This window comes from Notechis scutatus, chromosome 11, assembly GCF_049901735.1.
Source record: "Notechis scutatus isolate UNSWTSFEM ecotype Mainland chromosome 11, rNotScu1.2, whole genome shotgun sequence".
Classification (NCBI taxonomy): Eukaryota; Metazoa; Chordata; class Lepidosauria; order Squamata; family Elapidae; genus Notechis; species Notechis scutatus.
In genome coordinates, this window is record NC_142019.1 from 6,338,724 (window position 1) to 6,361,670 (window position 22,947).

At 41.0% G+C, this 22,947-nt stretch overlaps 1 protein-coding gene across 1 annotated transcript in view; it reads left to right on the forward strand.

The window, feature by feature from the left end:
* The window catches only part of FBN1 (fibrillin 1), a 183,542-nt gene that overhangs the window by 115,372 nt on the left and 45,223 nt on the right, over positions 1-22,947 (forward strand). Inside the window, exons 27-38 of the mRNA XM_087972672.1 lie at positions 115-243; positions 1,646-1,771; positions 3,703-3,828; positions 6,041-6,163; positions 9,204-9,329; positions 10,787-10,912; positions 17,006-17,128; positions 17,903-18,025; positions 18,804-18,929; positions 20,875-20,997; positions 21,606-21,728; positions 22,044-22,208. Of these exons, the coding sequence (XP_087828798.1) occupies positions 115-243; positions 1,646-1,771; positions 3,703-3,828; positions 6,041-6,163; positions 9,204-9,329; positions 10,787-10,912; positions 17,006-17,128; positions 17,903-18,025; positions 18,804-18,929; positions 20,875-20,997; positions 21,606-21,728; positions 22,044-22,208 (1,539 nt within the window). The remainder of the gene's footprint in view (positions 1-114; positions 244-1,645; positions 1,772-3,702; positions 3,829-6,040; positions 6,164-9,203; positions 9,330-10,786; positions 10,913-17,005; positions 17,129-17,902; positions 18,026-18,803; positions 18,930-20,874; positions 20,998-21,605; positions 21,729-22,043; positions 22,209-22,947) is intronic.

Sequence of the window (22,947 nt, forward strand, 5' to 3'; positions counted from 1 at the left end):
GTGTTTCTATTTGTGTGACTTGGGTTTTTGTTTATTTGTGTTTTACCCTTTTAGCCAGTGCTTGCCATGTGTATATTAATTTCTGAAATAAGCTTCTTCTTTCTTCTCTTGCAGATATAGATGAATGTCGCATTTCTCCTGATCTTTGTGGCCAAGGAATTTGCGTCAATACTCCAGGAGACTTCCACTGTGAATGCTTCGAGGGCTACGAAAGTGGATTTATGATGATGAAAAACTGTATGGGTATGTTATTTTATCACATATTTGCTTTGGGCCTGAGGTCCATCTTGTGAGGTCCTTAAAGCAGCAGTGGGATCCTACCTATTCCACTACCAGTGGCGATTGCCCGTGCATACACGAGCACCTAATGCGCGCGTGCATCTTACCTGACACCAGCTGAAGCCTGCAGCACCAATCAACTGAGAGGATAAAGAAGAGTGCAAGGATAGGCAGGAGGACCGATCCTGCACTTTTTTCTTTTCTCCTCTCAGCGGATTGATTTTTTTTCCGTCCTCTCAGCTGATCATTGGAAGCTTTTTCTTTTACTACCGGTTCGGCTGAACCAGGTTGAACCGGTCTAAACTGATAGCATACCACCACTGCCTTAAAGTCACGATTACTTTAAAGGGTGGTGGGCACCTGACCTCCATTTTTATTGCAACAGCTGTGAAGAAGAATTGCACTGGGGGAAAATGTTCCCTTTGGTATCTACAATTTTTCTTTCTTTCTTGTTTTTTTAAGTTGATTTGACTTCTAAAAGTCAAATGTGTACAAGATGCTTATCCAATCTGTCCCTCTCCAGATCTCCTCCAAACTCAACTAGAAATGATCAGATTGAGGAAAGCTGCTGTACTCTTTCTAAATTGTGATCATGATGCTCTAAAGTCTAAACTTGTACCATGAAATCTGCTTTTTTCCCCATCTTGGAGAAAGACACATATTTTTGATAGTAATGGATGAAATGATTCTCCTTTGCCCTGTTTTTGGAGATGTTAATTCCAATACAGGAGAACATCTGTAGCTCAGGGTTGAAATGAGGGGGGGGGGTCTTTGGTGCCCTCTTGAGCTTGGTGGTTTTCTTGCTGATGTTTCATTACCAAACTAGGTAACATCCTCAGTGCATTGATGAAGTTTCCCAGTTTGGTAATGAAACATCTGTAAGAAAACAACCAGGTTCAGGGAGATGTTCGTTGCCTGCCCAGATTCCTACCAAACACATGAAAACCTTGGTTGTGTCTTGGGTCCAGAATTAACTTCCAAATCTGGACAAATCCAGAAGATCTGGTCTGACTCAGTCACTACATCTCAGCGGAAAGGGAAACAGCCAGACAAAGGCAGAATGGAAGACCAGAAGAGAACAGGAAATGCAGGAACCCCCGAGCGATAAAGAGATGCATGCGAGTTGCAGGGGAGAACAGCGTTTGAGAAGGGGCTCCCTTGGGGCAGAGAAAAGGAAGGAAACAGCACTTGGAAGTTGGTTAGAGGAGTTGCTGGCAGAAGAGAAAAATTGGGGAGGAGGCACAGAGCCCAGAAGAGCAAGTAAACACACACTCTCACGTCGGAAACTTTAGATCCTAAAACACTCTGCCCCTCTTCTCCTCTCCTTGCACATTTTCACAAGCAATTTTTGTCCCTTCTTTTGCAGATATCGATGAATGCGAACGAAACCCCTTGTTGTGCAGAGGGGGCATTTGCCACAATACTGAAGGAAGCTACAAGTGTGAATGTCCTCCCGGCCATCAGTTGGATACCAACATTTCTGCCTGCACAGGTATGACGATGGTGGGGAAAAATTTTTTTCTTCTGCATCCTGGTTGCTTTTTACAGTTACAATTGAACATGTCTCCATTTTCTTGGCATTGGCTGCTCCAACCCTGTCCTGGCAGTTCCTCAAGAGGTTTTTCTTTTTAAACATCCTGAATAAGGCACGGAAAGAATGACTCATCATCCTCGGGAAAAAAAAAACCAGGGCAGGCTCCCAAAATTTAGATCTGTTACCTCGTCCTGTGCCAGAAACTAAGTTTAGAGAAATCCTGGACCGCTACAGATTAAAACATTTGCACAGGTCAGGCAGTCCAGTTTTGTTTCATAGGGGCGACTGCTTTGGGGAGCATCTTTTTAAGTGTTTCAGGCACACACGCAACTTAGTCGTAATTGATGTAAGAAATCTGTAAAGGAAGTCCGTATCCTTTATTTGGCAGACGGAAGGGCCGGGTGGCACCAATGCCAGGGAAAATAACCTGTGAGCAGCTGTCTTATGGGTAAAAATAAAGGTAAAGTTTCCCCTCGCACATACGTGCTAGTCGTTTCCGGCTCTAGGGGGCGGTGCTCATCTCCATTACAAAGTCGAAGAGCCAGTGCTGTCCGAAGACGTCTCCGTGGTCATGTGGCCGGCATGACTAAAGGCCAAAGGTGCATGGAACGCTGTTACCTTCCCACCAAAGGGGTCCCTATTTTTCTACTTGCACTTTTTTTACCTGCTTTCGAACTGCTAGGTTGGCCTAAGCTGGGATAAGTAACGGGAGGTCACTCCGTTACGTGGCGCTAGGGATTTGAACCACTGAACTGCCGACCTTTCTGATCGACAAGCTCAGCGTCTTAGCCACTGAGCCACTACCTCACGGGTAGTCCTGGTTTAATGACCTTGTTCAGTGACCATTCAAACTTAAAACCAGCACTGAATGAGAGGCATTTACAATCGGTCCTCAAATGTCCAGCCATCCCAGTGTCTCTGTGATCATGGGATTGTGATTTTTGGTGCTTGGCAACCGGCGTGCACTTATGACGGTTGCATGTAATTGCCATTTGCCATTTCCTGCCCAGTTCCCATGTGCAGTCAGTAGGGAAGACGGCAGGAAATTCAGAAGTTGCTTGCATGTTCTCCAGCCCGGCAGCAGCCTACCTTGGTTCTGTCACACTCGCACCTCCTCAGCGCCTCATTTACCTGCCGGCTGGCCAGATTGCAAACCAACTGGGACTTATGCAACAATCGTGATCCTCACTTAACCATGGCAACAGGGTTGTTAAGAGAATGACTGTAGTTGAATCACAACAGTCACGAAGTGATTGTGGCTTCCCCCAAGGAATTTGCTTGTTGAAAGCAGCTGGGAAAGTCGCTAATGCTGATCCCACACTCTGAAGATGCTACAGTTGTCATCAATATATGCCAGTTGCCAAGCACTTGAATTTTGATCAAGTGAATGTGGGGATTCTACAATGGTCGTAATTGTGAGGACTGGGCATAAATCCTTTTTTTCAGTGCCAATGTAACTTAGACTACCTGTATGTTTCATTTCTGCCTGTTGATCCTTGAATTTAACTGAAAATACAAAGCTTAGCTGAGGATCAATAAAAATGTTGTTTCTACCTTCTTCTTTGTAACTTTTTTTTGAGTTGGATCATTGGACTGGAATTTGGCTTAAACCTCTTGGCAAAGTCTTTACATTTTGAGAAGATTTATAGTTCTCTGACGCCAGAAATGAGTTATTGGCTCTTTCAGTATTTGTGTCACAGTGTTAAATCCTTTTTGCCTATAATTTCATCTCCTCTTGTTATAACTTTTGCTGGATTATCCCTTCATTTTTGTCGGTTTATCCATGTAAATGTTCCTAACATCATTGCCCTCTTGCCTTTGTGCAGCATTGTTGGAAGGCGAGGGGGTTTAATGATTTGAATTCCTCTCCCTCTTTATTTTTCAAACAGACATCAACGAATGTGACCTGAGTCTAAATCTATGCAGAAACGGACATTGTGTCAACCTGATAGGAAAATATCAATGTGCTTGTAACCCTGGATATCAGTCTACACCGGACAGACTCTTTTGCGTTGGTGAGTTTTCTTCTTCCAAATCAGCTATTCCGTGAACAAAAAGGCTGTCTGTATTTTTTCACAGTTGACATACACTTACATAAAGTATACAACCGAAACAATAACGTTTGTAATTGTTCAACCATTATGGCACTAGTGGGAGAAAATCAGGGGAGGGCTGCTGGGGATTTGCAGGGGTTCAGGAGAGCCGCTAGCTAAGATTCTGTATGGTTCAGAGAACCCCCAAATCCCACTCCTGGCTGGCCCCATCCACCCCTCCCTTCCCTTCCCTGGAGTCCCCACGCAGCCAGTTTTGGATGTAGGTAAGTGCAGAGCATGGGAGGATGAAAAACGGGCCTCCCAGAAGTTCAGGAAGGCCAGAAACAGGCCCTTCCAGAGAGCCTCCGGACTCCGGGGAGGGAAACACCCTCCCCTCCTGCTGTGATGCAGGAGGCCGACTAGGCCACGCCCACCATGGCCACGCCCACCCAGCAATCGGGCAGAGAACCTTTTGCTAAAATGTTTGAAGCCCACCCCTGGAGAAAAGATGATGTTTCCCTTGTGTCGCAAGCTACTCCTGGTGACTCCATGGTGACTGGGCAACCATTTGTGTGAAATAGCACAGGATATAGGATCGAGGGTTTTCTGCTTAGGCAGGGAGCTGGACTAGAAGACCTACAAGGTCCCTTCCAACTCTATTATTCTGCTCTCTTGTGTAGTTTTCTCATTAGCAGCAAAAGTGATTGGTGTCAGGGCTCCAATAAATCCACCTTCATTCAAATCAAAAGTCTCTAGCCACATCTCGGAAAAAGTAAATTGGTCAGCCGATACAAAACCACATCATACATTTCCCCCTTGACTCTGTTTTCCCCCCCACTCCCGGGTGTGATTTCTCCAATGCGACACATCCGTCTCCAAGAGTCATCCATCATGCTCTCCAATAACCCTTTTATGTTCTGACAACTTTGGGCTGCCGAGGTGATTATGTAGGCCAGGGGTGTCCAACCTTGGCAACTTTAAGACTTGTGGACTTCAACTCCCAGAATTCCTCAGCCAGCTTTGCTGGCTGAGGAATTCTGGGAGTTGAAGTCCACAAGTCTTAAAGTTGCCAAGGTTGGACACCCCTGATCTAGGCATTTCAAAATGCCTTGTTTTTCCCCCACTCCCTTTTTCTGGAAGCTAAAAGACCAAAGGAGTATCTTTTTAGTTGACAATTGGCCTTCTTCTGGGATATTTATTTATTTAATATTAAATTTCTGTGCTGCCATCTCACTTTGAAAGATAATTTTTAGATTTTTCCGATCTAATCTACAACATGGAAGTTCCCTATCCACACACAGTTCAACTCACCTCTGTTTAGCATTTTGAGTTCCGCCAAGTTCAGTCAGTGGGCACTAATCTGAGAAAAAGAAAATCTTCTTCAAGCCCATCTTGACTTGTAGACATTGTTGTTGTTGTTAGTTGTGAAGTCATGTCCGATCCATCACGACCCCATGGACAACATTCCTCCAGGCCTTCCTGTACTCTACCATCCTCTGGAGTCCATTTAAGCTCACACCGACTGCTTCAGTGACTCCATCCAGCCACCTCCTTCTCTGCTGTCCCCTTCTTCTATTGTCCTCAATCTTTCCCAGCATTAGGCTCTTCTCCAGTGAGTCCTTCCTTCTCGTTAGTTGGCCATTACTTCTAGACATTAGGTAAAGCTAATTAAAAGATAGTAACTGACAACCGAACACGCTTCCCAACTAATACATCTAGCCATATTTCTAAAGCTGCTATCTGACCAACTGTGGCTTCTAGACACCCTTTAAGGGCATCTCTTGGTTCAATGCCTTGCAATAATCCAGTTGTAAAATTAGTAGGTGTGTAAATCAGCTTTTCTCAAACTTGGGCACTTTAAGGAAAGATTAACTTCCACTCCCAGAATTCCCCAACCAGAATGGATGACTGGAGATTTCTGGGAGTTGAAGTCCTCCTGCCTTAAAGTGACCAAGGTTGTGGAACACTGGTGTAGACCACTAAAACTATGAATTTCCAATTCTGAGACCACCTGTGCCTTTTACTGTACTCTCCAGTGATAATTCTGGGCTCAAGGTTAGCCGCTAATTTACCTTGATTGCACTATATTAGTAACTTTGAAATTTCCGTAGCCAAGACCTTGTTAGAAAGCATGGCAACTATTGTAAAGTATAAGACATCACTCTCTCTCTCTCTTTTTTTTTTTTTGTTCCAGATATTGATGAATGCAGCATAATGAATGGCGGTTGTGACACGTACTGTACGAATTCAGAAGGCAGCTATGAATGTAGCTGTAGACCCGGTTTTGCGCTAATGCCAGATCACAGAACTTGCACTGGTAAAGTAAATTTGTAAACATTTATTGTATGTTACCCAACGTTTGCTAATGTCTTGGCCGTACCTCTGATTTTTCTCTGACCATAATATATTTTTGCTTGCCTGTTTACTCAAATGTGGGTTCCATCAAAATTTGTTATGTTTGAGTAATTGTGTGTATGACAGGAGCTGTAGTTTTAGCATATGAAAGCTGCATGCAATCGCAATAGCACTTAGACTAATGTACCACTTTACCGTGCTTTACAGCCCTCTCTAAGCAGATTACAGAGTCAACCTATTGCTCCTAACAATCTAGGTTCTCATTTGACTGACCTCTGAAGGATGGAAGGCTGAGTCAACCTTCAGCAGGTCAGCATCAAACTGCTGGCAGTAGGCAGAGTTAGCTTGCGATAGCAATAACACTTAGCACTTAGGCTTATATACCACTTCACAATACTTTACACCCCTCTTTAAGTGGTTTTACAGAGTCAGCATCTTGCCTGCAACAATCTATTGGATATCCAGGGTGATGTGGTATTTTAGAGTTTAAATATTGTACGAGAAAACAAGGCTCCACTCCTGTCAATCACAGAAACTCAGAAAATGCTTTTTGTACCAGTCCCTCTCTTTCAGCCCACTTACAATGGGGTTGTTATGGAAAACAGTAGGAGAAAATGCTTTGAGCTTCTGAAAGAAAAGTGGAAATGCAATTCTAATTAGAATTGATTAGAAACTGGCAATCAAGCATGCCAGTTTATTTTCCTTTCCAAGATTCTATTACCTGGAATGGTTTCCTATTAATCTCTCCTGTTAAAGAGAGGATCCAACTTGCAGTAGAAGTTAGGAGAAATTTCCTGACAGTGAGAGCAATGAATCGGGAATAGCTTGCCTCCTGGAGTTGTGGATGCTCCATTACTGGAGGTTTTCAAAGATAGATAGACAACCATTTGAGCAGGTTGGTATAAAGCTTTTGCCTTGAGGCAGCGGGTTGGACTAGAAGACCTCCAGGTCCTCCTTCCAACCATAGCATTCTATGTTCTATGACTATAAGAGGCAGCTTTTCCAATGGATTTGTTGCACTTTCTGGCTACCAAAATGGAATTAGGGTGAGTTGAAAAGAGTGTCATGGTTGACCTTTTTATTTATTTGATTTATAACACCAAGAAAACAAAATAACCCTTCCCATCAGGCTGCAGGCCAATCAGTCTATTAGCCTCCTGGCTCAACCCCATCCTAGCCCTACTCTTGAGGGAAGAACCAGTTCTTCATGATTTTCCAGAAGGGGAACTTGAATCTCAGGTGGAAGATTGTTCCAAAGGGCTGGAGCAGCTACAGGGAAGGCATGCTTCCAAGGTCCCATCAGATAGCAGCATTTAAGACAGGGGTCCCCAAACTTGGCAACTTTAAGACTTGTGCATTTCAACTCCCAGAATTCTCCAGCCAGTATAGTGGCTGGAGAATTCTGGGAGTTGAAATCCACAAGTCTTAAAGTTGCCAAGTTTGGAGACCTCTGATTTAAGAGAAGGCCCTTAAATGGGTTCAGAAAAGGAGAGATATAAGGACAGAAGGGGTGAAAGTATGCCTGCCAAATTTGAAGCGAGCACATCCTAAGTAGAGAGAAATAAAACATGTGTGCATTTTGCATGACTATTTAGCAAAGGCTCCAGATCCAAATTGTTTCAGGGTTTGATAGCATCTTGTGATTAATAAATGATCAATAGCCAACAAAGGATGTCTTCCATGTTGGATCTCCTTAACAAAAACAACTGTTATAACACTTTCTGTTAGTTTGGTGCAAGCTGCATAGAGAATGAATAATTATTCTTGGCCTCTTGGACTTGTTAGTTAAAATGAGTTAAGGTTTCTGCAGCTGCATTAATTCCTAAAAGCCACAATAGACTCATCTTTTGATGAGTTACACCCTTTTTTTTTCCCAAAGAGAAGAGAATCTCAGCCCAAGTCTTTGTTTTGCAAACATTTCTTTTGAGTAACCAAGCAAAGTTTTGGATATTCAGCTGGTATGCGATGACCTTAACAGGGAAAATCCTGAGAAATTATACCAGAGATTCAAAAGCACTCTGAGTTAAAAAGAAAAAAAATACTGTCTGTCTGTCTATCTATCTATCTATCTATCTATCTATCTATCTATCTATCTACCTATTTTGTCTAATCTAATCTAATCTAATCTAATCTAATCTAATCTAATCTAATCTACCTACCTATCATATACTCATTCTCTCTCTCTCTCTCTCTCTCTCTCTCATCAATTTTATTTGTTTTGCTATATATATAGCATCAACTTGTGAACTCTTTCTGCTAGGTATTCAAAATGGACAGTGATGATTATATATATGTATGCATATAGCATGTGTATATGCATATTATGTATGTGTATGGGCAGATATATTATTTCTTTTGAGAACAGACAGTATAATTTCATTTTTTAATGTGTGGCAGTGTGTTCACAGTAAAAAATGACAATAAAGGTTTTGTTATCTTATTATCTATCTATCTATCTATCTACCTATCTATCTATCCTATTTATCTATCTATCAATGATCTATCCATTCATCTATCCGATTTATTGGCTGTCCATCTTCCCACAGATGGTAATACTTGCACAAGATGAAATTTCTTCTATCTAGTGTCAGTGCACAATGATTAATAATAAGCACTGGTCTAGAGAAGTTGTACATACCAAGTAATGCGAGGTGAGCAGTGGTGGGATTCAGCCAGTTCACACCATTTTGGGAGAACCAGTTGTTAACTTTCTGGCAGTTTGGTGAACTGGTTGTTGGAAGAAATCATTAGGGCAGAGAACCGGTTGTTACATTATTTGAATCCCACCACTGCAGATGAGGTAAGCAGAAAGAGACCATGCAGAATTGACAGATATTTTAATATAACATTATAGTCCAAAAGAAATTGTATGGACTTTCCTAGGGGGGGGGATACCTGTAAACAAACACCAGACTCTCCCTGTGTAATTTTTCACTTGGTTGTGAGACAGAAAGAAAGCAGAAAACTAACTCCGAATATCTACTTGTGCCTTTTTCTTTTAGATATTGATGAGTGTGAAAACAATCCGAACATCTGTGATGGTGGCCAATGCACTAACATCCCTGGAGAATACAGGTGTCTTTGCTATGAAGGCTTCATGACATCCGAAGACATGAAGACCTGCCTAGGCAAGTAAAACATCTGTTATCCTAATCTGGTTGTCAGATGATTAGTTCCCACAGTGAAGCAAGAAGCAGTTCTTCATATGAAAGCCGAACGTAGTTTATAGTATCCATCCAGGATCAGGGAGGTCAGAGCAATAAACTAGGATATTTGTAGCTCAGGGCTGAAATGAGGGATCCTTGATATTCTCTGAGCTTGGTTGTTTTCTTGCAGGTGTTTCATTACCCAAACTAGGCAACAGCAGTGCTAGTTCCAGACAACTGGCACTGATGAGGTTACTTAGTTACTTACCAAGCTCAGAGACCACCAAGGACCTGTCAAAGATGTCAGAGCTGAGGTCGTCATTCTTCCATGGACAATTATTGTGACTCAGACCAGCCATTCTTTTTCACCCAGTGTTGCTGGCTGGGAGCATGTGGAAAGCCTAGCGTATCTGTTGTTGTTATTTTGCATCTGAAACAAAGGCAGAGTGGAAACCTAAGAAAATGCAATTGAATGGCTTTATCCAGAGGGTGTTGACTTGCAAGATGTCCAGGAAGCAGGTCTTACCTTGGTTGGGAATTCTGGAGTTTGTAATCCATTACACCTGCCATGAACTAGCTTGGAAATAGAGGTTTGAATCAATTAAATTTGCAACTATAGATTGACCTATATCACTTAATAACAATCCATTTATTTGTGGATTAATTTTTAGTGGTGCCTCAAAGTCTCTTTAATTGAATGCAAACATGTATCTATTTTTTGGTAAATAAAATAATTAAAGACCTCTCAGATAATCTCACTGTGACACCTTAGTAGACTTTCTGCACCTTATCCCTGTCTAAGAAGGAGACCAAAATCTGGAGAATTCTACTACATTTTTTTTTTCTAAAAGAAGCATATAGGCATGCTGAGAAATACTCACATTAAAATAAGTCTTCAGAGGTGAAGGCTTATACAAGGAACAAGATTTCTCAATGTTTAGATTTTTGGGTGTAGTGCTTGTCCTTCCAGATACACAAAGAGATTTGGCGTTTGATAGAAAAACCATGTAACACATTTGTGTATTATTAGGAAGTTTGTATATGGAGATGATAAAAAATAGCATAAAGAACACTGTATATTTCTACAATCAGATGGATCCTTAGAGCATATTAATGCTGTTGATGTTATGACTGAACAATACAAAAAGCTTAGGAGCCATAAACACAGCAACAGCCAACACTTTTGAGAATGTTTTCAGGGAGTGAAAACAATTATGATCTAACAACAGCAATTGTTGTCTTGTTAATACACTTGGGGGGAGAGTTCAGCATCCCTATAGATTTAAACTCTAGCTTTTCTCCAGAACCAAGCAAACCTACTTCCAAATAACCCATAGTTTTTCCTTGCCAAATTTATAATGCTCCTTCTTGGTTTCAGTACATATTAGTCAACTATTAATCACATTTTATAACCTATGAAAACTCTTTGCCCTCTCCAGATGTTAACGAATGTGAACTGCATCCAAACATCTGCCTGAGCGGAAGCTGTGAGAATACAAAAGGTTCTTTCATCTGTCATTGTGAAATAGGTTATTCTGGAAAGAAAGGGACCACAGGTTGCACAGGTAGGTTTTCATCTAGATGAGTGCTATTGTTCTTTAAATGACCATACATTATGTATTTCTAAGCTCTCATGTGCATTAATTTAATAATGCCTATCATGGTAGGATTAATTGAAGATGAATTGGATTGCAAAAGACACAGATTTTGCCTTTGATAGTTGAAACCTAGTTATTCATCACGTCATCTGTTTTCCTTCTATCGAGGTCTTCATTTCGGCAAAACTTCCTTATTTCTGTTATTGCAAATTATCCCTTCCTTTGAGGCACGTAAGAAGTCTGCCACCAGCTGCCTTCTTCATGAATCAGTTATTCAACATATTGCCTATTTCCCCTCTATCAAGGTTTTTATTTCTACAATCCATTTTTATTTCTGTTATTGCAAATTATCCCTTACAGCCACCTCCTTGATTAATCCGTTATTCAGCACATCAGTTTTACCTTCTCTCGAGATAATCTTTATTTCTGCAATGCAGCCTTATGTCAGTGTTCCAACTAACCAACTCCAAACCAATAAACTCTGAGACAAGCATTTCCTCAAAGTTCCATTTTATTAGAGTTGTCATATTGGCACATCTGGGAAACCCCAAATCTGAGAGTTCCGGGTTTTCCCTTCCCAAAAGAGAAATCAAAGATCCATCCCCTGTATCCATCAGTCCATCACATGGCCCAATCAAAACGTCATCCCAACTGGAGACCTTCCTCCAGACACTCCCCACCCTCCAGGTGCAGGGCAACATGTCCTTGACTCTCTGAGAAAGAATGTTATTGAGTCTAATCTCCTACCTCACTATGAAATCCCCCTTTCCCAGGCACTGAATGTGGCAGCCTCGGAGCTTCCAAGTAAAAAATGGCTTCCAAGGCTGACATTTCATTTCTGTAATTCCGAACTGTACCTTGCTTTGGGACATCTAAGAAAGCTCGCCACCAGCCACCCTAGGCTGCCATGCAATCTTCGGGTGGAGGAGGCTAACCACAAAGATTTTGTACATGTGGCCAACTATGATGGTTGAGGTTACTCTTGTTTTATGCTCTCATCGCAAACCTATATGGTTGTCAGTCTAATAAATAGGTGCAATGATTGGAATGTTGTGTTCATGTTTTGCTGCTGTCTTAGCATGTGTCCATGTGTGCTCCTTTTAGTGCTCATCTGAATGTTAACACAAAATTTGCAGCTGCCCTTGGAAAGCCTACAGTAGAGGGGAGAGATCATGCTTTTATCCCAGTAGTCCAAATTCCTTTGCTCAAGTGTCATAAAGGAACATGTCTTCAGCCTGTTTCCATGCTCTGAAAAAGTGCCAAGGACTTGGGTTTTCATTTCCTCGACAGGAGACCCCACTTCCCAAAACATGGTGTTAAGTATTTTAAAGAGTGAGCCCTTGTGTGGAACTGCTTGACCGAAGGGAATGGATTCCTTCCTTCTTGCTGCCATGCCAAAATGTTTCAGCTCTACTTCTTAAGAATTGTAAAAATGTTCACACAAGCTCTTTCTTTCATGAAACAATTGCATAAGATTCTGGGAGTTTGCTTGAAGTCGCATCTACATATTTCATCCCCCTTGTCATTACCAACTGTTTCCATCTTAACAAGTAAACAAGTTTTTCCTTCTCACCCCACGCCCCCCTGCTGTTTCCCTGAGTGCATGATCCACCCACTGACATGCATTTACATTCCACGCAGATATTAAAACTTTTCGTTTTCCTTCTTTTTTTTTGCTTCCATTCTTAATGTATATGGGTCGAGTTTAGGGAAATGCTGTGTTTTATGCAACGACATACATTACTTATGACAAGCTAACTTGGCTGCATTCATGCTGTCATGTTCAATTATCTGAAATGGAAAGTGGAGTAGGTCAGCTAAGGTATGTGCATATTGCACGAATTAAGAATACAAGAAGGAAAAGGCCTGGAGCAGGAAGTTGAACAAAGTACTGTAGGAAAAGTGTGGCTCAAATCCAGCTTGTATCTCAGCTGAGCTGTCTAAGGCATTGTATTAAGGCAAGACAAGAAACAATGGGCGGAAGCTTATCAAGGAGAGAAGCAACCATAGAACTTAGGAGAAATTTCCTAACAGAATAATCACCCCGTGGGAGGTTGTGGGTGGTCCATCATTGGAGGTTTTTAAGAAGAGACTGGACAGCCATTTGTCTGGAATGGTAGAGCATCTCCTGTCTGAGCAGGGCGTTGGACTGATCCCACCCAACTCTTGTTATTCTGTTTCTGAAGAAAGACAAAGTGGTATGATAGTAGGTATGGAGGCTAAACCATATGATGAGGGAACTAGATATATATCTAGTCTAATGAAGAGAAGGACGCAGCCGTCTTCCAGCACTTGAGAGACTATCACAGAGAAATCAATTTATTTTCCTCCAAAGACTTGAGGGCAGGACAAGAAGTAACGTGTGGAAGATCATTAAAGAGAGAAGCAACCTAGAACTAAGGGGAAATTTCCTACCAGTGAGAACAATTGATCAGTGGAACATCTTGCCTTCAGAAGTTGTGGCTGCTCCATCACTGGAGGCTTCTAAGAAGAGACCGGACAGCCATTTATCTGGAATGACATAGGGTTGCTTGCTTCAGCAGGAGACTGGACCGAGGTCCCTTGCAGTTCTGCTATTCCGTTACTCCGTTAAGTACATCTGAAGTCTTACAACTTTCCCCAACTCTTCTTCATTCAGTTCCAAAAAACTCGATCATGCTTACGTTAAGAACTCAGAGACAGTTATTGGCTCTTGGTGATGCAAATGATACAAAGTGCATTTAAAACCATCTCAAATCTAAATCTTTTAAGAACCTCCTAGGGAAACTATCTAATCTTAGGATAGCTTTTCTGGCAGCCATTCCCAAATTCTCAGAGAAAGATTTTCCGCCCCCCACCCCACCCCAGTTTGGGACCTACACATTTTATCCAGCAATTGAACCTGAAACCTCCTTCTGAATAGTCCTTTCCTAAAGAGTATTCATTTACTCATCCTTCCTAAGGTTTTTCAGGCTGTATGTTAAAGGGCAACGTTTCGCAGAGACGGGTTTTATTTTTTTGGCTTGGCTACAAAACAACATCTGTTCAATAAATCTCTTCAAGTCAAGATGGATCCCTCCCCAGCTGGGAGTCCCACAGATTATATGGGGCAACAACACCCCAAATGGTATTTAGACTACATGATTGAGCCAAGTCATTAGATCCTCTAGGTAACTGATTAATCAATCATTTAGTTATTCCCAAGACCTCAAATTACAGCAAAGAAAATGGGAAAGTTGGCCCTTTCTAGGAATTTTTTAGGTGTGGCAAAAATATCTGCAGTGTCACCTCCAGGATTGACACTGTAATGGTTAAAATGGAGAAATTTAACAGGATAAAAGAGTTGGAAGGGATCTTGGAAGTTTTCTAGTCTAACCTCCTACTCAAGCAGGACAAATGGATCTCTAATCTCTTCTTGAAACCCTGCAGTGATGAAGCACTCACAACTTCTGAAGGCAAGTTTTCCCCCTGATTAATAGTTTTCACTGTAAGGAAATTCCTCCTTGGTTCTAGGTTGCTTCTCTCCTTGATTTAGTTCCCATCCATTGTTTCTTGTCCTGCCCTCTGGGGCTTTGGAAAATAAGTTGACCCACCTCTTCTTTGTGGCAGTGCCTCAAAATATTGGAATGCTGCTAGTCCTTCTTTTCATTAAACTAGACATACCCAAATTCTGCAACCCTTCTTCATATTTGCCTATTCCATCCTCTTTGCTCCCTTTTTACTCCAGGCCCCGGGCAACACAATGTAAGCAAGAGACTAAGAAGTTAGAGAAGTCTCATTTTTTGCACAACGTCTCTAAGACTTCTCAGTTTCAGAAGTGGGGAAAAAAGTATTATTCCCTCAGGCAGTTCACCCAAAATGGCGTTAAACGGTGACAGTCCCAGCCTGTCTTGAGATTCTGCAAATGAGAACGTTTGCATGATAATGCCTCCTTTTATCCAGTTAAATGTGTTGTGCCAACAGGATCAGTGTGTATGTGTGTCATGTTCATGAGTGTGATGTTGTGGGTCTGCTTCACATCAAGGATGTGTGTTGGTGGGCTTGTGTCAGTAAACCACTTGCTGCCAAGTGCTAGCAAGTGATTCCAGCCTGCATACAATTCTTTTGTGTAAGTTGCATCTTTGCTCATGTGGTTCAGTAAAAGATAGCCGACTGCTGACTCAAATAAAAGACTGCAAATGAAGAAGGTGTGGTGCTTCTTAATAGTTTCCTCTGAGGTGTCTTTTCTGCTCAAAACGCTGCTCCTCCCCAGTTGAGTTCCCCATAGGCGAAAAGATACAATCACCTACATTACTAGACCCACCTTTAAGCGTTCATAAAATGGGTGGAATTAAGACTGAAACCCATGATTCATGCCACTTCACCTCCTTTTAACGTGATGTCAAGTGGCTGGAAAAACAGAGCAAAAACTATTTACATCATGTTAATGGAAGTTGCTTAAATAGATAAGAAGACGTTTGTTCTTGTAGTAAGAAGAAGTAAGAAAACTGTTTGGCTGTAAGGACGGCCTTAGACTGGAATATTTGTTTTCTTTGGCTAGCCAAAGAAATTCTCAAAGGAGAACTTTGTTGAAAAACAAAATTGGCGGAGAAAGAGCCGATAGAAAAAAAAATGTTTACATAGTCTTGGCATCACGTTCCCTCCCCCTCTTTTTGGGGGTGCCTTTAGTTAATTCCATGAATATATGGCTCATATTTGGAGTCAGTTTTGGGTATCTTCAGTCATGCTGAGCAGCAAACTCACAGAGATAGTACCAAGATCTTGGAGACCAGACAGCCAACAAAGGAGTCTCTGTTTGTCCCGCTGGGGAGTTGAAATAAGATTTTATTTGGACTGGAATAATCAAAGAGAGCCAACTGGCCCTTTGGAGAGAAAAAAAAAACCCCACTGTTAAATTCCTCTTACCCCTTCGGCGAAATCAGATCCGTACATTTCCCAATAAAAATAGGTCTGCTGAATAAGACAAAATGGTGGGATGTCAAGATGGTGGGATGGACAAGGCTTGGTGAGATCTGACCAGCTTTCTTTCACTGTTGTGGGCACCCTTCACCCCTCTTGGTTTCACTTGTTCCCACCATAGAGAGAGAGAGAGAGAGATGAGGTCATCTCATCCTTTCGTTTGAATTCTCAGGAGATCTTAAACATATCAAACAAGAGCAGAAGTCTTATGAACAGCCAGTTTTGTGCAAGGTTGTGGTTACTGTGTGAATGTCCTCTTACACTATCAGATGGCTTATCTCCACGTTAGGATAGCCACCTAGCATTTGCCTGATAGTAAAAGGTAAAGCTAAAGGACTCCCTGCGGATGTTACTCCGCTAGTAGTTGCTGACGATAAAGAGCTGATGCTCATCTCCATTTCAAGGCCATTGAGCCAGCACAGTCCAAAGACATTTCCGCGATCATGTGGCCAGCATGAGGTCATGGAATGCTGTTTCCTTCCCACTGAAGTGGTGCCTATTTAACTACTCGCATTTGCATGCTTTCGAACGGCTAGGTTTGCAGGAGGGGAGCTCACCCCGTCGCATGGCACCCGGGTCTCGAACCTGGGTTGTCGGCTTTCCAGCCGACAAACCCAGCGTCTTAACCGCTGGGCCACCACGCCGCCGTTTGTCTGATAATATGGGTTTAAATATACTACCACTGAAAGAATGTCAACAAGCTTACAGAGTGGTAAATCACCAACGCACCAGTCAAAGCCAATGTAGTGTCATGGATGATGGTTTATACTGGGGAATGTCAACTTCAAGTCTACCCAAAGACATAAAAACTCACTGGATGCCTTTGGGATGTTCATTCTGTCTTCCAGTCCAACTCATTTTATAGGGTGCTTCTTATGGGGAGAAATGGAGCTGTGAGTGGTATGTATGCTTCTTTGGGCCCCCGAAGGAAAGGCAAGATATCAGTGTAATCAATGGAATAGATCATATTCTTTGGGGGAATCTCCTTCACTGTTCTAGATACAACTCTTGGTTGTCTTTGCACTCACAAATTGGCCTTCTTCTTCCCACACCATCAAGATAGGAAGGGGAGGGGAAGCATACGTGCATTGCAGTTGATATTTTTGTCCATTCTTTCCACAGATATAAATGAGTGTGAAATCGGCACTGACAACTGTGACCGGAACGCTATTTGTACAAACACAGCTGGTAGCTTTAAATGTGGCTGCAAACCAGGCTGGCTTGGAGATGGGATCAAGTGTGTAGGTGAGTTTGAACAACTCTTCCTCCCTCTTCCTTCCTTACACCCCCTTCACCCCGCCCCCACACAGATGATCTGAGTCAATCTTTAATTCAATACTGAAATAAATTGTAATTAAACAGCTTCATAGGCTTACATCCCTTTCTCATGGAATGAAAGATATGTTTGTTATCTAAAAGTGACTCTTTAAGCATGAAATCCAAATCTGGGTATCAAAACATACATTGATGTTGCCTTTTATAGATGTTTACCTAACCTTTTTCTTGAAAACGTTTAGAAAAAGGAAGCCATCCTTCCTCATGTTTCTTGTATCATTGCCCAAATGTTTTTTAAATGATCATTTAATCCTTTTTAAGTAATCTACAACTATTTCTACTTTCCTTTCGAGAACCTAAGCAATTCAACCCAAGTTTTATTTATAACGGTTTGCAAAGTAGCAGACAGCATAGTTGCATTTATTTATATTGAATCTATTTCCACTAGCTTCTCCTTGGGTTTAAATTTTTGGTACACTCAGTATAACATTTATGTATCATTCTGTACCATTGTTTGTGATGGACTGATTGGTGCATGAATTTATGTTTCCTTCTTTAACTATTTTTTAAACTATGAATTAGAACAGAAATTAGTAACAACAGAAATTCTGGAACCCAATTGTGGTTGTAAGTTGAGGATTACCAGTGCTACTGGAGATTTCTTCTTAATCTTGTGTACACATTATCTTTGCATAGATAACTGGGGATGTTTCTCTTATTAATGCAAATTTTTGTCCTCTTTAGATCTGGATGAATGTGCCAATGCCACACACCAGTGCAGTCCACATGCGGATTGCAAGAACACAGCGGGATCATATCGTTGCTTATGTAAAGAAGGCTATACCGGGACTGGGTTTACCTGTACAGGTGAGCTTTTAGGGGAGGGTGATGCTTGAATGGATAACATGTTTTCCCAGGTTTCAGGCAGAATATTTTCCTATTACATGCTAAGCCCTGCCTGGGGGCGCAGTGGTTATAATGCAATATTGCAGGCAAATTCTGCTCACAGCCCTAAGTTGGATCCCGACCGACTCAAGGTTGACTAAACCTTCCATCTTTCTGAAGTCAATAAAATGAGGACCCCAATTGTTGGGGGGCAATATGTGCTGATTTGTAAACTGCCCAGAGAGTGCTGTAAAGCACAATCTAAAGGCTGTTGCCATTAATATTAAAATAAAACAAACAAGACTCAATCCTGGAAAAACTGATATTGAACCTAGGAGTTTGAGCACGTAAAGCATGGGTTTTCCTAAAGCTTTTTTCTTTTTTCTAGCAGATAAAATATATCATCAAATTTCAAACAAGATCTGGTTTTCTTTATGTAATGCATTAATGATAACAAAATGTTTATGACTGGAGTTATATACTTATGTAAATTTTGAATAATAGTAACAGATCTTGTTTTCCAATTTCGGCTCCAAATTATTTTGACTTTCAGAGTCACACAAAACATGCTATATTTTTTTAAATAAAAGTATTCCATATTATGCTACATGTTGACTTGTTTCTGGATGTTGTTTTATATCTTTATATGTAACAATCCTTCCTGTACCCATAAGTTTCATGTGACATTCTTAACCCTAGTTAGTTGTTTGCATAGAGATAGAATGCATTTTCAACTAAAGTGACTTTTTTCATTTTCCAGATATTGATGAATGTTCTGAAAATGTCAACCTCTGTGAAAATGGTCAGTGTCTAAACGCTCCTGGGGGTTACCGTTGTGAGTGTGATATGGGATTTTTGCCAAGCATCGATGGAAAAGCTTGTGAAGGTAATTGAGTAAATGAAGCAGTTAAATAATCTCGCTTAGGCTATAGCCCTCTTGCTTGGCCTTCTTAAGGTTTGAAGTCCAGATTTTGACTTTGAAGAGGAGATTTTAATTTTCAATCTATCTTTTCTACCATCCTATCATCTATCTATACAAGGGACATCCTGTCTTAGAAAATATTGCCGGAGAATATCGCCAAGAAGGAGAATAGTGTAGGGATCTCCAACCTTAGCCATCCAACCTTAGCCACTTTAAGATGTGTGGATTTCAATTCCCAGAATTCCTCAGCCATCCAACCTTGGCCACTTTAATAGGTGTACTTCAACTCCCAGAATTCCTCAGCCAGCCATGCTAGTTGAGGAATTCTGGGAGTTGAAGTTCACAAGTTTTAAAGTGGTCCAGGCTGAGACCCCTGGAATAGAGGTTGAAAAGCAAAAGGTAGCTAAACCCCCATAGTCCACTCCTTTGCCATACTCTCAACCTCCCAAAATGTAGATGCTACCATCCCATTGTGAACAACATCATTGGCAACTTTGGTTTGTCACACAGTCAGCCAGTTGTTCAGGTTAGATTTGACGTTTTGGTCCACTTATGGAGTCCTTCTCAATGACCTGGGATAGGTAGATGTGAATATTCAGTGGTGTTACAGATATTCTCACAAGATGTAAGCTGTTCCAAGTAAAGCTGTGTTTTTTTTATTTATTAAGTTTTTATGCTGCCCGTCTACCCTATGATGTGACTTTGGGCGGCTTAGAAGTTACAACAAGTAAAGAAATTAAACATTAAAACTTCACAGATTAAAATATGGTTAAAAACCATACTAAAACCGAGGTTTTTCCTTGAGCAAACAAAAGGGGGCAAAGTGTTATAGAGATGCTGTAATTGAGTATCCCTTTTGGCATCGTTCATCTTAGCGGTTATGCTAATTTTGCATTTTTATTGCCAAGAATAATAGCATGTCATGTATATCAAGACATAATTCTTGTAAAAGCATGAAGGAAAAAATGTTATATGATATTGAGATAAACAGTTGGCCGTAAAGAACGCTTGTATGCTACGACTTGTATCTGAACAAAAAATATTTGGTCATGATCAAAAAGTGAGTATTGGGTGGGTCTATGAAAATGTAGATGTAATTGTTAATTCTCAATGTCTTGAATAAGGGAAATAAGTTGAGACATCAGCTGGAAAGACTAAAGACACAGCCTGCTACTCCCACAGAGCATCAGTTAATTTCCTTCTGATTCTTTGGGGGAAAAACCCTTTTCTCATAGAAAATTAAAGAAGATTAAAATCATGGGTCTGTTAGAGGCAAAGGTCAATGGGAGAAAGGGAATGAGGCACCAGGGAGGAGAGGGTTGAGTTTCACGGTGATTGAATTTGTACAGATTTATACATGTAGTTAACAAAGAAGAAGAAAATCTTGTATTCATCTGGTTTCGTTTTTAATTTTGGGGGCTATCTAATTCTACGTTTCAGAGTCAGCAAGGAGAACAAAACGAAAGAAGTAGGGTTGCATCAGGGTGATCTAAGCCCACAGCCTCTTGCGTATGAGTTATGGCAGTGTTTCTCAACCTTGGCAACTTTAAGAGGAGTTGACTTCAACTTCTAGAATGGAAGTTGAAGCCCACCCCTCTCAAAGTTGCTAAGGGTTGAGGAACAATGTGTTATGACGTTGCACACATATGCTCAATGGTTGAACCAATGCAGCCAATTTTGTCATTTTCATAAAAGGAGAACGCCTCTTAAAATTGTCCACACCTCTTAAAATTGCTAAGGGTTGAGGAACACTGTATTATGACGTTGCACACATGCACAAAGGTTGAACCAATGCAGTCAATTTTGTCATTTTCATAAAAGGAGAATGATCCCAGAGATGTTCATGCTGTGGCTTTTCATTCTTACTTCGGTAAACATCTCCTATTTCTTCTCAACTGTCTCATTACAGATATTGATGAGTGCTCCCTTTCCAACATCTGCGTCTTTGGAACATGTCACAATCTTCCTGGCCTCTTCCGGTGTCAGTGTGAGACAGGATACGAATTGGACAGAAGTGGCGGGAACTGCACAGGTAACTTAATAGTTTGGCCAATTTAGTAACTGTCTTAACTTTGGTATAATCATTGCTGATAGAAGCCACCAAAAACATGTTTCCACTATTTCAGGAACAATAACTGAGCAGCTTCAGTTGACTGTTTTTCCCTCTTGTATTTAAATACATTTCAGAAACCTTAAAAATTGTAGTTTGGAACTTAATAGGACTTTAGTTATTTAGTCAGTTAATTTGGCCAAACTGGGCATTGCCCAGAAGTTTCTTGGGCACTTGAAGCCACTTCCCAAGTAAGTTTTCCTAGTTATTATTTTATTTTTTAAACATTTCTTACAGCCACCCAACTCTGATATGTTTAAAACTTTCTTAAAATCTATTTATGGCTTTTTGCCAATTGTATATTATTTTACCTACTTTACTTTTTTTTTTAATCCAAAGAAGATAAAACTCACCAGGTATCAAATTAAGCTTGCTGTTCTAAAAGTCTGTAATATCCATAAAGTAGTTAAATTGAACATTTCCGCTTATGATTAGAATGTGAGTTTGGCTAACTTAATGTCCTTGTTAAATGAGCAGTCCAGGGTCTTTTGCTGACTTATAGATTAATGTTGCCTTTTTTCTCTGTGCAGATATCAATGAATGTGCAGATCCCACAACATGTATCAGTGGCACTTGCCTCAACATCCCAGGCAGTTACACCTGTGAATGTCCCCCAGATTTTGAACTGAACCCAACTCGTGTTGGCTGTGTGGGTAAGTAATGTTCCAGTAAGCTGCTCTAAATCTAGATGAATCAATGGTCTACCAGGTTAACAAATAAGTAAACAATAGCAATGTTTTGGGAAGAGGCAATAACTACATGGTTCAGGTCTTGAAATAAAAAGATATACCTGACAATTGGTAATTTAAAAAGTTTGCCAGGAGTTGAGAAGCCTCTGATGAATTGAGCAATGAATGAACAGGAATGTCAAAGCAATGCCCAATGCATGACTTATAGGGGAACTGTTCTTTTATTCTGGATCTTTATGAATTGATGATGTTTGAGCATGTGCTACTTTCCTTCTTCAGATACACGCTCTGGCTACTGTTATTTGGAAATTAAACCTCGAGGAGATAATGGTGATACAGCTTGCAGTAACGAAATTGGCATTGGTGTTTCCAAGGCTTCTTGCTGTTGTTCCCTTGGTAAAGCTTGGGGCATTCCTTGTGAACAGTGTCCAGCTGTGAATTCAAGTAAGTGAGATGGAAAAGGGCAAAATCATAGCTGACTTACACTTTAATCTGCTTGTTTCCTAAGAGAATATAACCAGGATTACAGGGAGGTAGTTTATTTATAAGAGAACTATCAGGTGCAATAAATCAAGGCTATTCAAATGACTACAGGTTGATTGCATGCTAAGGCTGTCTACAAGAATCTGAATTACTAACGGTCAAGGCAAATTGGTGGTAGATAAGAGTCAATGGAATACAAGGAAGATTGGAACTTACCAAATTTGCAGATGATACTAAGCTGGCAGGAATAGCTAACACCCAAGAAGATAGGCTCAAGATCCAGATGGATCTTGACAGACTAGAACACTGGGCCATATCTAATAAAATGAAATTCAATATAGAGAAAAGTAAAGTCCTACACTTAGGCAAGAAAAACCAAAAGTACACATATAGACTGGGTGAAACCAGGCGCAATAGCAGTAACTGTGAGAGGGATCTTGGAGCCTTAGTGGACAACCAGCTAAATAGGAGCCAGCAGTGTGCAGCAGCTGCCAAAAAAGCTAATGCAATCCTAAATTGCATTAACAGAGGGATACAGTCAAGATCAAGGGAAGTACTAATACCACTCTATAAAGCCTTAGTAGGACCACACCTAGAGTACTGCATCCAGTTTTGTTCACCACATTATAAAAAAGATGTTGAGACTCTAGAAAAAGTGCAGAGAAGAGCAACCAGGATGATTAGGGGACTGGAGGCTAAA